The 17,057-nt window shown below is 47.7% G+C and overlaps 1 protein-coding gene across 2 annotated transcripts in view; it reads left to right on the forward strand.

The window, feature by feature from the left end:
• Positions 1 to 17,057, forward strand: part of LIPC (lipase, hepatic) — a 163,482-nt gene that overhangs the window by 129,118 nt on the left and 17,307 nt on the right. For both annotated transcript variants that reach the window (XM_010836816.1, XM_010836815.1), the window contains exons 2-6: positions 4,374 to 4,561; positions 8,554 to 8,736; positions 9,510 to 9,627; positions 12,301 to 12,534; positions 15,389 to 15,634. In XM_010836816.1, the coding sequence (XP_010835118.1) occupies positions 4,374 to 4,561; positions 8,554 to 8,736; positions 9,510 to 9,627; positions 12,301 to 12,534; positions 15,389 to 15,634 (969 nt within the window). The remainder of the gene's footprint in view (positions 1 to 4,373; positions 4,562 to 8,553; positions 8,737 to 9,509; positions 9,628 to 12,300; positions 12,535 to 15,388; positions 15,635 to 17,057) is intronic.

The raw sequence follows: 17,057 nt of genomic DNA on the forward strand, positions 1-17,057 counted from the left end.
GAACTGAACTGAACTGAATGCATCCTTGAAGCTGTGGCTTGCCTGAGGTTGCTCCAGTATTCTGTGTGTTCTATGAAGGGGTTGATCAGATTCTGCTTTCAAGGCAGCTCAGACGCTCAGGCACTGAAGCTCTACTCCTTCCACCCAAAATGTGACCTGAAGTAGCCCTTGCCTCCTTCAGTCACAGGACTGCTGCTGGGTTAGAGCAAAGAGCCTTACAGAGACTCACTGTGACTTATGCTATTTTTCATACTGTGGGTACTGCTTCCATTGAAGATTGTTATGCACCTCAGAGTCAACCACATAAAGCTTGCTCCTGTATATTTCACAGGAACGGTATTCAAGACAATGACCCTGCCTCATGCAGTGGCCTCTTTATACAACAACCTGCAGGAAAACCATCTCCGGCTTCAGGACCAAGAAAGTGTGAGCAACTGGACAGCATGAATTCTGTAACTGCTATTTCCCTCTTTGATTTGGCCAATAGGAAGCTCAGAACAAAATCTGTGGCCTGTCTTCTGCAGTCTTATACAATCTCAGAGTGTGCAGTTTAGCTTGCTAATCTATTAACATTTCTGTTAGTTGTTTTGCCACCTTTCTCTTTGTCCTAATCTCTTCAACTATGAATTTTTACAAACCACTTAAAGGCAGAATTTTCCTTCCATGTCATGCCCACCCAGTGACTCTGTTTCTGTCTCCTGAAGTTGCACAAAAGAATTCTAGGCGCTCTGCCCCACAGCAGCCCTTCAATACTCAGGTCACAGAGCCCCTCTTTCTTCAACAATTTCTCCTAGATGTGAGTGCCTACAGAATCTTTCATCCAACCTATTTGCAGAGCAGGAATACAGTAAATACACATAAGACAGGAATATACATAGAGAACAGGCTTGTGGACACGCAGGGAAAGGTAAGGGTGCGGCCAATTGAGAGAGTAGCGCTGAACTGTGTGCATTACCATATGTAAAACAGATAACCAGTGATAACCTGCTGTATGACACATGGAGCTCAACCCAGTGCTCTGTGATGACCTAGAGGAATGGGATGGAAGTGGGGGATGACCTAGAGGGAAGGGGACATATGTATACTTACAGCTGATTCAAGTTGTTGTAAGGCAGAAGCCAATACAACATTGTAAAGCAATCATCCTCCAATTAAAAGTAAATTTTTAAAAAAGAATAGCAAAAAAGAAAAAAGAATCTTTCATCCTTCCAGACTCAACTGATGCCTCATTTTCTCTTGGCATCTTCCCTAGAGCCCCTACACAGGTGTCCTTCCACTGCCGTACTCACAGCAACCACAAGCGATGGCTAATGCTCACTCTTGCTTTTCCCACTGGACTGGGGACTCCTGAAACAAAGACGTCAGGCCCTGCTTGCCAAAAACTAGTACCTAGAGAGGGCCCAGGGCAGAATATAATATATGCTTAATAAGTATTTGTTGAGAAACTAAATGAATGAATATATATACAACTTCCTCACTCACACACCTGCTGAAAGAGAGCCAAGCCCCAAGGAAGAAAGGGAAAGCCCAGCCCAGTCCAGGTGTTTATGAGCCTTTCCATCTAACAATTCCTTTTCCCTGGGACTCTCCTGAATAGCTTTAAAGTCCCAGGCACTGAGGCCAGAGCTGATTCTCCCAGCTAAATCCAGAGTAAATACACATAAGACAGAATTGGTCCTACGAGGGCAATTGGGATAAATTTTCATAGAAAGAATTTCATGGATCAAAAATACAAGATGCTGGAGGCTCTGAGCCACATTTATTTTAGCAACATACCCTTACATGGGTGCTAATCATGTGCCAGGCATTATTCTAAGGTCTTTACAAATACCACCTTTTTTAACCCTTGCAATGACTTCACTAGATGGGTATTATATCTATCCCCATTTTATTTTTATAGTCTTTTAGCATTCAAGTCACCTATCCTGAAATGAAGGAAGATAAAGCTATTCAATCACTGGATAGAAGAAAATTAGTTACCTTGAGTCCCAATGTATAAATGGCTGACAAATCGAATGAGATAGCCTTTGATCTGAGACCTGGACCCCACAGAACACCACGTCACACGCTAAGCAGTTACTGAGCACCTCAGGTTTGTCCTCCGTGAGTTCACAGCCTGGTGGAGAAAACAGCATGCATCGCAACAATTGACCTTAGGATCAGGGGCCCAGTAAGGTGCTGGCAGAAGAGGCAGTAATTACCTCTGGCTAGAGGAGAAGGCTTCCTGGAGGGGGTGACGTTTGAGTACCATTGTAACAGATGGACCAGAGTTCACAGAGGAATAGCAGAGAGGGAAGTGAGAGTGCAAAGGTGCAGGGAAGTGAAACAGCGAGGGGGGAACTGCAGGCAGTCTGGGGCAGCAGGAGAGCATAGAGAGGGGAGAATTTGAGGGATCAGGGTGGTCATTCAGGTGATGGCCTTGGCTGCAATACCAAGAACCTTAAAGTCACTGACGGGTATAATAGTCATTTCTGTTCTAGAAAGAGTCTTTGAGCAGCAGCGTGAGGGAGGGAGGTGAGATTAACCAGAGAGAGACCATTTAGGAAGCTGTGGCAATAAACCAAGCAAGAAACATGTGTGCGCCTGAGCTAAGGCACTGGATTCTAGGAATATTTGGGAACCTGAAGCTTTGGACTGATTAAATATCTGCTAAAATAGTGTAAGATGACACCCTGGCTTCTGACGTGGAGGCCAGGGGAGTAGTGCATGCAAAGAGATGGGAGCACCATCTGGGATTACGCTTGCATGAATGAGGACAAGCTCAGACAGTCTGTGAGCTTGGGAAAGCCACTCTCGGTGCCAGAAATTTTCTTCATTATCTCAGAGAAGTTATGCAGATTCTCCCTCACTTCTCCTTTTAATAAAATATGATGCATTTCACTCTGTCATCATTGTGAAAAATCATTGCCCTTTGCTGGGAATTAATAACCTTTCAAATTAATAACCTTTGGGTAGGAAAATTGGTTTCATTAATACCTGTCCTCATCATCTTTCTGTCCTGCTGTCCCCGGAAACCAAAAGCCCAAGACTTACTGTTTGAGAAGCCTGAATGAATTTGTGCTCAGAAGGAATGATCAGGGTTCTCAGTAACCGGGCTGAACTGAGTTCACTGACCAAAACTGCTGGTATGGCCTTGTGTTCACCCCTCAGCCACAGGGGAGGGCCCCTCGGCTGGTAGGGGCTGTGGGAGCATCCTCCCCGGCTCTTGGTCTGATTCCTGATCTTGGCAGAAGAGATGTCACCCTTCCTGGGGTGCCACACCTTGGGACCACGGCCCCTCCCTCAGGCCCCACTCCGCTCCTGATCACTGGGTCGTGTCTCTGACCAACACCATGGTCTTGACAGATGTTGGGAGACTGCTCACCCTCCTCAAAGTGGCTCAGAGTCAGGGTGAGGCTCCCCCAAAAGAGAAGCTAGAAGGCCTTTCAGGAAAACAACAGAAGGTATAATCTTAAAAACAGTCTTTTTCTCCCTACCTCACCCTCCCACAATCTTTGAAAGATTCCAAATGGATATTCATTTACCCTTTTCTACTGAAAAAATCTTTAGCAGCATCTTATCATTAGAGCATAAAGCTCAGCGTCCCAAGGGCCCAATAAACTCTGGCTGCCCATTCTTCTGCCTCCTTATACCCACAAGGTCTCCTGGCTCTGAGCCCTTCCTCAGCTCTTCCCTCTCAGAAAGCTCCTTTCACCCACCCATACAGATACACAAGCCCTCATTCAACTCTCCAGGCCAGCATCAGCATCACTCTCCCTGAAAAGCCCTCCCTGAATGCCGCTCCCCCTCAGCACAATTCATCACTCCCTTCGTAGTCCTCCCCACCCCCACCCTACCTGGTCCATGCAAGACTACATGTGAGAACAGGTTGAGCCACACAAGAGAATGCATAGAGCCATCTAACTAAGATGCTGTGTGTGCTGTCTCCTTGGCATAGGGATGTGGGGAATTGGAGTCAGAGACACTGGGTCTAAAATCCTACCACTTATCGGCATCACGACTTGGGGTGAAACACTTATCCTCTCTGAACTCAGTCCCAGTTGCTTCTCCCATCTTCCCACTGACCTAGAGTTAGTCTGGGGTCTGACTGGCTGATCTTATGGTCACTGGGATGGCAGGATGGAGGATTCGGACCTCTCCATCTGTGTGTGGGGTCCTCCTAGGTCACTGTCCATCATCTCCCAGGAAAGGAATGGCCATTGTGCTGGAAATAAAATGCTCCTTGGGGCCCCCAAAGCCGCAGCCTGTGCCTACCTCCAGCACCTTGGAGTAACCTTGTTGCCTAGTGCTCTTAGAAACTCTGGGGCTGTCCCAGAACTGGCAGATGTGGAACAGATGCCAGGTGAAGCACTGTCCCCAATTTTATCTTCCAGAGTCATTTGGAAGGAGATCTCGAGCTGCTGAAACAAACAAAACACCGCAGGAGACAAGAACCAAATTTCTGCTCTTTAGAGGAGAAACCGATAAGGGCTGTCAGATTCGGCTCAATCACTCAGACACGTTACAGCAATGTGGCTTCAACTCCTCGCTGCCGCTGGTGATGATAGTCCACGGGTGGTTGGTAGGAAGTGCTGACACGCCTTTCTTCTCTCTGCTTTTACTGTTTTTTTTTTCCCCCTCCCTAGTGTGTTCAATTTTAATAAAGAGATAGGGAGCTGGTGATAACAACTCCATGCATAATATTTGTAAAGTACATTCTAATTTTCCAAGTGCTTCCCCACGCATTATCTCATTGATTATCTCAATTTCATGAGTAAGCCGGGCAAGGGAAGTATAATTATCTCCACATTTCATATAATAAAATGTGGCTCAAAGAGGTCACACAGCACATAAGCACCCATAAGAGACTACAGTTCATGAAGGTGAATCTGCATGTTTCCCAAGAGTTGAGAGGAAGCCAGAAGACACAGTCTCCCAATGAGATGTTCTATCTGTAAGGGTTAAATTCAGCTGCAGATAACAAAAACCCAAATTGGCAGTAGTTCAGATAAAACGGAAGTTTTTTTTTTTTTCCATTTCATACACCAGTCCAGATGTATGTCATCCAAAACTAATAAAGAGCTTTAGTCAATGAAGTTCTCAAGTACCCAGCTCATTCCCTGCTCACTATAGTGCCATCTGGTCCTCATCCTCATAATCCAAGATAGCAGCTAGAGCACTAGCTATCACATCTGCATCCCAGGTAGCACGAGGTAGTAAAAAGTATACACCAAAAAAAGTCAAAAAGTAGGATTGTTTAAAAACAACTATATTGAGGTATTATTTGAAACCATACAATTCATCCACTGGCTTTTGGTATACAAGTGTGTTTTTTTAGGTTAGCTTCCCAGAAGCATCTCCGAAATGCTTCCAATTACATCCATTGGCCATACCTAGACGGAAAGGTGGCTGAGATATGTATCCTCTTAGAGAAAGTGTAGCTTTTCAGTGATGCTAAAATTCTATTACTGTGGAAGAAGGGGGAAAAGAATATTGTGGGCAATGATTGAAGTCAAACAAATGTTTCCAGGAAGAAATTCTGCCTAACTGGTTTCTAGGCCACCCACAATTTGAAGCTTGGTTCACACTGTGAAACCTGCAGAGATTTGGGGTCTATTTCATGACTTGAAAGCCTTTCCCTACCATCTCTTTGAGAACTACTTTTGAGACCCCCATTCATCCTATTTAGAGAGAAAAATGAGCCCATCTGCCCACCACCAGTCTTTCAACATGTATTCACTCATACCCTCCACACGAACAAAACAGACCCTACACCTGGCCTCAGGGGGTAGTGGGAACCACATGATGCCATGTGGGTGTAGCCACAAGGTGGGGTGTCTGCTATTGCCATCCCAGAAAAGCACAGGGGCTCTTGTAGGCTGCCAGCACCTTCCTCCTAGGATTTAAAGGAGACCCATCCTAGGGCTTCCCAGGTGGCGCTAGTGGTAAAGAACACACCTGCCAACGCAGGAGACATAAGAAACGTGGGTTCAATTTTTGGGTCGGGAAGATCCCCTGGAGGAGGGCATGGCAACCCACTCCAGTATTCTTGCCTGGAGAATCCCATGGATGGAGGAGCCTGGTGGGCTACAGTCCTTTGGATCACAAAGAGTCAGACACGACTGAAGTGACTTAGCACACAAGCACTCATCCTAGGGGAAAGGGGCAGGGGTTCCACCACAGCACAGGGATGGCAGTGAGGGTGGTAAAGGCTTGCCTGCCCCTAGAGAAGAGACCTAATACAGATGCCCTATAGGAACTCGGCCCTTTACATTAGTCGTCAGCTCATTTAATCCTCACACCTCCCTACATGACCACTTGAGTTAGTCTCATTGCTTAGATGAGGAAACTGCAGCACAGAGGGGTCAAGCAGCAACCATGGTCACACAGCCCTCAGTGGACAGAAATCCAAAACCAGAACCCTCATGCTCCAAAGCCCACAAACTTTTGTCACGGATGGGCTTGACAGGGGCCCCATCACACTGCAACCTGCTCACAGCAACCTCTCTCCAGCTGAGCCAAGAGCTCCATCCCTATTCCTTTAAGGAAAGCATGGAATTGGAGCCAGAGGGTAGCACCCTGAGATGAAACTCATCTTAAAGGGAACTAAAGATCAGACATGGAGGGAATTCACTGACAGTTCAGTGGTTAGGACTTGGCACTTTCACTGTGATGGCCCAGGTTCAATCCCTGGTCGGGGAACTGAGATCTCCCAAGCCATGTGGCCCAGCCAAACAGAAAAGATCAGGCATGGAAAGCTTTCCCATGGGAACAGAGTAGATGAGGGGGGATTAGAAGGTCAGCCATTGTAAGGGAAGAACATGCCATCTTTCCTGTTGTAAGGGACCTTCCCTTACAAGAGAAGAAAAGAAACGAAACTGGGAAGGAGGGAATACAGGCAGAGCAAAGCTTTGGACAGAACAGAGCTGTGGACTTGATGCCTGACTTGAGGTGGGAACTTGAGTTGAGAGCCTCAGAGTGAGGCAGGTTGCACGCAGCAGAACAGGCACGCCCCCTCTGACCCCGCCCCTACCACCCGCTCCCCACCTCCCCCTCACCTCTGCTTGCAGCTCCTTCACAGACCATGTGATTTCTCTCCTTCAGGCCTTAACATAGGCTACACCTTCTGCCAAGTGTGTCCTTTCTCTTATCTGCTGCTGGACAGGATCCATACTGTTGAATATATTAGGTGCTCTAAAAATCTTTGTTAACTGAATTAATGGCTGACTAAACATTTTGTTTACAAACATGAAGACAGCAGGGTCCTCTCACTGTGATCCTTTTACTAGAATGAGTTCTCTGTTTTCAAAATCTTGTGCAAACTGAAGTACATCTACTGTTGCTGGTAATAATAATACCAGCAACAGCTGTTGTCCCTGCCACGCACTGAGTCCTCACTGTGTTCCGGGCACTGTTCTAGGTGCTTGATGTCTATTCATTCATCTCATCTTCACAACAATCCTGGAAGGAGGACACTATTATTATCCCCATTTTCCCGACAAGGAAATGGGGCCACTGCCCAGTTATATGACTTGCCCAAGGTCACCCTGCTAGTAACTAGGAGAGTCTAGATTTGAACCCAAGATGCTACATCCACACAGAAGGTCCTAGGTGGACATTTATTAAATGAATGCATCTTACTCACGAGCCAGACCATCAGTGCTGCTGTCCAGCTTCACCCCTGTTTTCTCATCTTGATTACACCTGACTTTCCCCTCTTTCCAAACAGACCGCACTGCCCTTGAAATTGTGCACCTGTGCACATGATTTCCTCTACCTGGAAACCCCTAGACACCCCCTCTGCCCCCAACCACCTCCATACTTACCTGCCCACCTGATTCTTCCCTGGAATTCCTATTTATCCTTCAAGACCCAACACAAACATCTTTGCTCTGTGAACCCTTCAGGTATGTCCTGCAAACTGGCTCTCAACCAGGTACATGCACAGAATGATTCTCCAGAATCAATCAACTTGATCGTTATGAGTTCCTACTATGTTCCCACTCATGGTGCTAGTCCCTCCAGAGCAAGCAGAACACGGTGGGTGGAGACAGAGTAAGCGACTGAGGTGCGACTCAGAGCTGCAGCTGCACAGGCCTCCCAGAGGAGGTACGGCTGGCACCGACCCTCAAAGCACAGGCCATCTTTCAGTACCCCATCTACAAAGATGTACGTTGCTTTAAGGCTTGGAAAGTCCTAAAATAGAGAATGTTAAGACAATGGTTCTCATTTGAGGGATGGGACATTTGGAACGTCCAGAGATATTTCTGGTTTTCACAGCCTGGGGTTTGGGGGTGGAGGAGTGATGGGGCACCGCTGGCACCTCGTGGGTGGAGGCCGAGATGCTGCTCAATGTCCTACCGTGCATAGGACAGCCCCCACAACAAAGAAATATCTGACGCCAAATGACAGCGGTGCTGAGAAACCCCAGGCTAAGCCCTTTCTCGGAGAGAAAGACCCAGAATGAGCCCAGAGTTGGAGAAGGGAAGAGGTGGGCAAGAAAAAAGAGGGAGCTTGTCCAGGGCTCCCTCCTCTCTCCCTGGGAGGCTGATGATACTGTGGGCCCCCCCTCAGGTGGACGACATACTGGAAGACTGGGTCTGGGAGATGGTGGCCGCACTGAAGTCTCAGCTGGCCCAGTCAGTGAATGTGGGGCTGGCAGAATGGGTCACCCTGGCTCACAACCACTACACCACTGCCGTCCGCAACACTCGCCTCGTCGGCCAGGAGATCGCAGCTCTTCTCCAGTGGCTGCAGGTGAGACCTGCCCTGACCTCTCTTCTCTCCTCTCCCTTCCCTTCCCTTCCTCCAAGACTGAGTGAATTAGGCTGGTCTCCTACAGCAGCCGAGACAGGACAACCACTTCTGCTAAGCTCACAGGAATAGGAAGGCACAAGACAGAGACCAGACCCCAGGGCTCTCTCGGATGCCTCCCTGAAGCCCTGTCTTGTAGAATCATCTATTCCTCTTATGCTCACCTCTTTGTATGTGCTAGGGGATCTAAACACATCCTGTAAACTATAAAACTCCCATATGCATGGATGAGATCACTCCTGCAAGGAATTCATGTCCAGGTAAAGGCGTGCAGGGGGCTTCCCTAGTAGCTCAGTGGTAAAGAACCCACGTGCAATGTAGGAGACACAGGCTCCATCCCTGGGTCAGAAAGATCCCCTGGAGAAAGAAATGGCAACCCACCCCAGTATTCTTGCCTGGAGAATCCCATGGACAGAAGAGCCTGGCGGGTTACAGTCCATGGGGTCTCAGAGAGTCAGACACAACTGAGCGACTCAACAACAACAACAAAGCTGGGCAGACAAGAGGTAGCATCACCAGGCAGGGGCCCAAGTAGCTGAGCCTGAGTGGAAGCAGGACAGAGTCAGCAAGATGAGAAAACAGTTTGGGTCCTGAGTAGGAATTAAGCATCTCACTTGTGGTACAAAGAACAGAGAGCCAGAGCAGTCTGGACCCACGAAAGGCTTTTATCTAGGCAGCTCTCCCCCTCCTGTAACCATCTCACCACTGTCTTCCAGGAATCTGTTCAATTTTCTCCAAGCCATGTTCATCTAATTGGGTACAGCCTGGGTGCACATGTCTCAGGATTCGCTGGCAGTTACATGAGCAGAAAGCACAAGATTGGAAGAATTACAGGTAACCATGCCTGATAACTAACAACTATAATCTCCACGACTGCACGGGGGCGTGGAGCAGGGACCTGCTTTTCCAACAGGCTCATAATTAACACACCCCCGGCTTCCTTCGAGCTGTATTAGAGTTCACAGGAGGACCTGTAGCACTATTTATTTCAAACATGACCGCTGTCATAGACTGCTGTTCCCCGAGAATTTAGAGCAAATCACCGCCTTTCCTCAAACAAATGCCTCTCATAGTCATGCCAAATAGGACCTAAAAGGTACACTTTCTGTACACTTTTGTAATAGGAAAGAGTTTATTTTCCAACCTATAGTTTTAAAAGCCCAATGTGATTAAAGAATGACAGCTATAATAATACGTATATTAATGCATATACATGGAACCTAGAAAAATGGCACTGACGAACCTATTTGCAGGGCAGGAGGAAAGGCGCAGACATAGAGAATGGACGGACTTGTGGACACAGTGGGAGAGTAAGGGTGGGCCGAACTGAGAGTAGCACTGACATGCACACACTGCCACGTGTGAAATAGAGAGCTAGCGGGAAGCTGCGGTAGAGCACAGTGAGCTCAGCTCGGCGCTGTGCTGACCTAGAGGGGTGGGGTGGAGGGTGGGAGGGAATCTTAAGAGGGAGGGGATATATGTATACACATAGCCGATTCACTTCACTGTACAACAGAAACCAACACGACATTGTAAAGCAATTATCCTCCTTAAAACTAAATTTAGAAAAAAAAAAAATGAATGACAGCCTTACATTTCCTGTGACAGCCATGTTTTTACCTCTGTTTCCACTTTAATGAAACACGTGGATCCTACGCTGGGGCCCATCTGGATTAGGGGAGGGATCCCAGCACCAAAAACCCCAAGCTCTATGCCAGCTTGGAAATACCGCAAGATACCTAGGAAGAGCTGATGACGCACAAGAAGGCCTTTCCTAGCGGGCTGCCCAGATACCCACCTCATCCTCCCCACCCATCCTCACCCCTCCCCGCTGCTGACCCAGAGTCACATTCAGAAGAACAGGCCTGATGAGCTGACTCCTCAGCCCAGTCTCGGAGGCCCACTGGTTCCTACAGGGTGAAACTTACGAGGCCTAGACAAGGCCCTTCCCGGTGTAGTGTCCCCAAGGCTCTCCAACGTCTCCTCACCCTGGTCCCTTGTTGTGGCTCCAGGCTTTCGGGACACTAGATTTTTCTCCACTCTACTACAAACACGCCATGGCCTCTTGTCCTTTTGGGCCTTTGCAGTCACTATTCCCTTGGCCTGGAATACCAAACCCTAGTCTACCTACCAAATGCCTGCTCATCCTTCAAGACCCAGCAGCCTAAAATAATATTTCACAATTTAAAACAGTCTGAACGAAACTGAAGATGAATACAGTTGCTGTGACCTTTTACTTTATCAAGAAAGAACACTTTTGGCAACTGCTACTGTGACCATTCCTTCATAAAAGAGGAGATTTATTTTAGCATTGAGAAAAGATAAGGATGATGGCAGACATTTAAATGAAGCCAGTCTGTCATGATGAGAATTCATTTTCCTTTCTTTTTTTTTCCATCTCATTGGTGACTGGGGAGGCCTGATCGTAGATCAGTACGTGGTGCCCTCCATGATTTAACCCTCAATAACCTGGGAGTGAACAGACATAAGAACTTATCACAGAAGGCCAGTGAGGCCCTTCACAGACAAACCAGGCCTAGAAGGATAAGTCAGAACTGCAGAGAGGCAGCACTGGGCCCAGGACCCTCTCCACGCTGGCTGGTGTCACAGGCCACATCAGGCATTATTAGCCAGGCCCACACACATCAGAAGTGACAGGACAGCTAACTACTCTGTTGTCATCTCATAGTCAGCCTGATGAAGAAAGAAATATAAACCACAGCCTTCATGTGTGACTACAGGTGAGGGCTGGAGAGCAGGGACTGGCATGGACCCAGTCTATTCCTTCATCCCTACCAAGGATAGAAGCCAGGCCTCATACAGGTCAACAAAGGGTCCTCCAGAAAAGGTAAAGGAAGACAGACAGACAAAACTCCTTGAGTGCATAAATACTCCCCAACTATAGTCTGCCAGAGACTGCCACTTGTCTCGTGCAAACATATCTGTCACTTAAGGACAGAGCTGTGAGCAGTCCTGTTTGCTCATGACATTTTCCCCAGAGAACAGTAATGTCCCAAGGCTGTTCTGAACATTCCAATGAAATGACATTAGTGTAGAGAGAAAGCCAGCTTGTTTAGGAAAATTATTGACAACAAGCAGGCAAATAAATTCTTTCTTTGATGGGTAGGTTAGAACTACTTGCAATAACACAGTGGTTTTTTGTATGCAAACAGATGCTCTCGAAAGTAGCTTGAAAGGTACTTAAAACTGATTTGCTTAAATAAATCAAGCATTCCCTTATAACCTCATTTCTACCACTGGATAGTTCCTGCAAACCTCTTTTCCCCATAGATAATAACCAGTCTGTGTCCGATTTTAAGCACCATGAATTACTTTAATTTTACTGCAAAAAAAGTCATGACAAGATTTTCTAGAGAAAGATTATGCCCTAGGATTTTCCTCTTCCTGCTAGCTCATGAATGTGCAATAACATCAGAAAGCTAAAAAGAGCCTTTCTCCCTGCCTCCTCTTGCTCCAATCTGATCCTTCCCATTGCTTTCCTCTTAGGGCTGGACGCCGCAGGCCCTTTGTTTGAAAAAGCCTCCCTCAGTGACCGGCTTTCACCAGATGATGCCAATTTTGTGGACGCCATTCACACCTTTACCTGGGAGCACATGGGCCTGAGTGTGGGCATCAAACAGCCCATAGCACACTATGACTTCTACCCCAATGGGGGTTCCTACCAGCCTGGATGCCACTTCCTAGAGCTCTACAAACATTTCGCCAAGCATGGCTTAAATGGTGAGAAAGAGGCACTAGCCTACGATGGCTTACACTCCCCACAGTTGGTGTGGCCTCTGGATCCAGGGGAATCCATTCTGTGAGATTTGGGGAAGAGTTTTTGGGCAAGGATGGGGCTCAAAGTGAATGGTCACCTAGTCCATGCAGAGAGAGGGCTTGTGTGAGTGGGAAAGGGTGCTGTTCCCCAGGCAAGACCAAGTCTTCACAGGCAGTGGTTGCTGGAGCTCAGACATGGAGGATGAGCTAAGGGCACATCCAGGAATTCCCACTTTTCATCTCCACTCATCATACCCAGCCAAGTCTCTCCTGGGGTATCAGCCCGTCTGAAAATTGAGCCCTGCTGCCTGTGGTCATTCCTCTTTCTCTGGAAGTTTCCTCATTCAAGGGGCTGCCTCTATTCTGGCCCCATGCTAACCCACTTAATAGACCATGGCTTCTTGGTCTCCCAAGTATGAGGTTTAATCAGCTGACCCCAGGGGACATTCTTTACTAAGATTCTTCTATTTCAAAGTTCAGCTCTAAATAGGTCCTTGTGACTTCCTTGGGACTTTGTTTCAGTGCTGAAACTGACTGTGGCATTATCTGGGTTGTGTTTTCCCCCTTCTCTCTCAAACTCTAAAACCAAAACATTAACATGAACCTTGATAACAGGCCCTGGATTAAAGAACAAAAATGTGAGCAAAAACCATACATTTAATAAGTATTCCAAGTTTCTCTCTATTATAAAATAATATCCTGATTAAGACCTGCCAACTCACTCTAAGCCAACTGGAGACCCCCAGACCACCCCCACTTACCACCTTCTCCCAATCATTTGAAAACTGAGCTAAGCACACACTATCTTGTGTTTCCTTATCCACCTTCATGTCTCCTGTATCAGAATGACCTTCGCATTCGACATTATCTCATCTTGGCTGGACTCCCAGCCTTTCACCAGCCCATGCCTGAAAACTTTCTGGGAATTTCCCCTTATCATTCCTTAACATCTCTCTCCGATCACTGCCCTCTGGTCACCAGCAGTCCCTGGTGATCAGCCAGCCCTCTTCCCAGATCTATGCCCTCCCTAAGGTCAACACAGACCCCTAGATGCTGTTCATTAGCTGATCACCTGGTGAACGCCTCTGCCCAATTACTACCATTTTCTATTTTGTGCTAAACTTCAGAATGATGGGACCAAGTATATTTATTTAGCTTGCCCACCTTAGGGTGGTTTTTCTCCATTTCCTTTACCCTTATGTTTGAAAGTGATCCCATTCTGGGGTGAACATGTTGACATGGTCAGTTGATAACTGCTTTACCATCCTCACCACCTCCTGGCTAGGTGAGCTTGCATGAGTTGGAGACTGTCTTTGAAGCTTGGTTTTCTCACTTGTAAGAGCTGCCTTGAGGAGCTGTGGTGAATATTCAGGGAAAGTACTCAGTAGTACCTGCCTCATAGTGGGTGCTCAACAAATAGAGCCGCTTGTGACCAGGAACGGAGATGACTAATCCTGGGGAAAATTATTTGGCTAAGCTACCTGGGGTCCACTTTCACAGGAAGTTCTTGTCATACCTTGTGGTGGTTCAACACTCCTAGAGAACACTAAAGATTAAGATTTGGAGACCCCCAAACAACCTCCCCTCCCCAAAAAAGTCAAAATCCTTGGTACAGAAACCTCCTAAACTTGTTTTGGCTTAGGTCCATTCAGACCTGGTCACTGGAGCACATCCTTCTCAAACCAAATCCCCATGCTGGTCATCCAGTTCAGTTACATTGAGCAGGCTGTGGCTGCTTTGATACATGGTCGGGGAGGCCTCAGCTCTCACCAGACCAGTAGCCAAGTCCCAAGAGTGCTTGGGCACTGGCTTAGCCAGCTTTATTAAGAAAAGAGGCATTCCAGGGACTTCCCTGGAAGTCCAGTGGTTAAGATTCCCCGCTTCTGCTGCAGGGAGAAGGAGTTCCATCCCTGGTCCAGGAACTAAGACCCCACATGCTGTGGGGCAACTGAGCCTGTGCACCACAACTGCTGAAGAAACCAGCACACCCTAGATCCTGTGCTCCATGGTCAGAGAAGCCACCACAATGAGAAGCCTGCGCGCCACGAAGAGAAAGTAGACCCCGCTCTCTGAAACCAGAGAAAGGCTACGTGCAGCAACGCAGATCCAGCACGGCCAAAAATAAAATAATTTTTAATTAAATAAATACAAAGAGGCATTCCACACAAGCCTGTTCTGCCAACTCACCCTTAGAGCATCAGCAGTTGTGCATTTTTAACTGTTTGCGACTAAAATATTTCCAAAATGAATTACAATTCATTTCCAAAAGAATTGCTTAAAGAGAACTTTCCTGGCAGCTCAGATGGTGAAGAACCTGTCTGCAACGCAGGAGACCTGGGTTGGATCACTGGGTCAGGAAGAACTCTTGGAGGAGGGAATGGCAACCCAGTCCAGTATTCTTGCCTGGAGAATTCCATGGACAGAGAAGCCTGGCAGGCTACAGTCCATGGGATCCCAAAGACTCAGGCATGACTGAGCAATTCACACACACACACACACACACACACACACACAACTTGCTTAAAGAACTCAGTATTTTCTTAGTGACTCAGGGCTCCTATTAAAACACCTATTGTAACATACAGAGTGCCCTCAGCAGGCCTTCAGAGCCTGGGATTATGCTCCTACAGTAAGTGCCTGCAAAGGGTCTACTTTTTGTGCAGTTTTCCATCAGCTATGCCACCCACTGTAGTCAGTGGGCTGACCTCTGATCTCAGCACCCCCATCCTCCTTCCTGAGATGGTGCTACTCTGCACTGAGAAGCAAGGTGATCTTCCAGATTAAGGGATGATAACGTTCTTCTTGCCCTGTGTTCCAGCCATCACCCGGACTGTCAAATGTGCCCATGAGCGGTCAGTGCACCTCTTCATCGACTCCTTGCTGCACGCTGACATGCAGAGCATGGCCTACCTGTGCAGAGACATGGACCGCTTCAGCCAAGGCCTGTGTCTGAGCTGCAAGAAGGGTCGTTGCAACACACTGGGCTACCACACCCGCCAGGAGCGGCAAAGCAAGAAGAGCAAGAGCCTCTTCCTGGTGACTCGAGCCCAGTCCCCATTCAAAGGTGAGTGCAGGGTGGCCTTCAGAAGGGCAGAATGCAGCCGCTTGTCTGAAGGTTCACGAGTTCCCTGGAGTCTTTTCCTGGAGCTACTGCCGAATCTGCTGTTTGCACAGATTCCAGACCGGGATGATGACACATGCCTCTCTTTCCCCAAGAATGTGGCCTCCTCGCTGACGAGTGCTGGAGGAGAAAGCCTGATACTTTCTGAAACACTCCTTTGGTTGGCTGCTCTCTTCATCTATTTTCACGGTCCCCTAGCATTGTTGCAGGAAGGGGGATCCCTTCCAGGACCAGAGAATGGTCTCTTTTCTAACACTCAGAAATGAATTGTCTGAGCTGATAAAGCAAGAGACTTTATTGGGAAGGGGCACCCGGGCAGAGAGCAGGAGAGTAAGGGAACCCAGGAGGACTGCTCTTCCATGTGGCTCGACATCTCAGGTTTAAAGGTGACGGGATTAGTTTCCAGGTTCTCTGGCCAATCATTCTGACTTAGGGTCCTTCCTGGTGGCACATGCATTTGTCATGCGAGTGTATGTTCCTCGGTTCTTTGTCTCGTCACAACAAAGATGTGGAGCGACGGACATTAAAGCCCTCGGCGCGTCACAGCTCTTAGGTCTTGGACAAACCATGCTACAGCTCTTGGGCAAATCAGTGTTACAGCTCTATTTTATTTAGAAGATAGCAGGAGAATCCATCCTCAAAGCGTGAGGGCATGCCAACCCAAAGACGCGAAGAGAAGAAAGAGCCCCGGTCCTTTGGCTCCTCCTTTTACATGTTTTTTCCTCCACCTGGGCCTGCCCTATGCAAATTGGGCTTAGCCAGGAGTGCTGTTTGTTCTGTTTGTTCTGCCTGAAGTCTTCACTCTGGTCCTCGGACCTTCCTTGTCTTTTAGCCACCGCCATTTTGGACTCCTTTTCCCTATTCTACCTACCTAACACATTGCTCAGCCAAAATGAATTCCAGCAAGGAAGATTCTGGAAAGTGGTAGGACATGGGGTATCTCCTTATGACCTTTCCAGAACTCTTCCAGTCGGTGGTGGCTTGTTAGTTCCACATTCCTTACCAGGACCTCCTGTGGTAGAATAACCCTTGCAAGTGATGACTATGGTGCCTGACCAGGATGGGTGGTTTCAGCCAGTGTGTTTCCGCTAACAGAATGTTAGATCCGGAAGGCCTGGATCACCAGGTCTCATTGTACAGGGCCTTGGAAGCTTCTCCAAACCCAGGCTAGAACCCAGTGCTTTCATCTCTCCTCATGGCTGCCAGGAAAAACCTGGGCTCCAGACTACATTTGTGGTTCCCCATTTCTTCCTAAATTTGAATCAGCTTATCTTACAAGAGATCATTGTCTTATTGAGGCCCTCCCTAGAAGAAGTTCTGCTTCTCAGCCTCAAGGGAGAAAGTGAGCCCCTTCTGCTTGCCAGGT

Source organism: Bison bison, unplaced genomic scaffold (genome assembly GCF_000754665.1).
Source record: "Bison bison bison isolate TAMUID 2011002044 unplaced genomic scaffold, Bison_UMD1.0 scf7180017864066, whole genome shotgun sequence".
Taxonomy (NCBI): domain Eukaryota; kingdom Metazoa; phylum Chordata; class Mammalia; order Artiodactyla; family Bovidae; genus Bison; species Bison bison.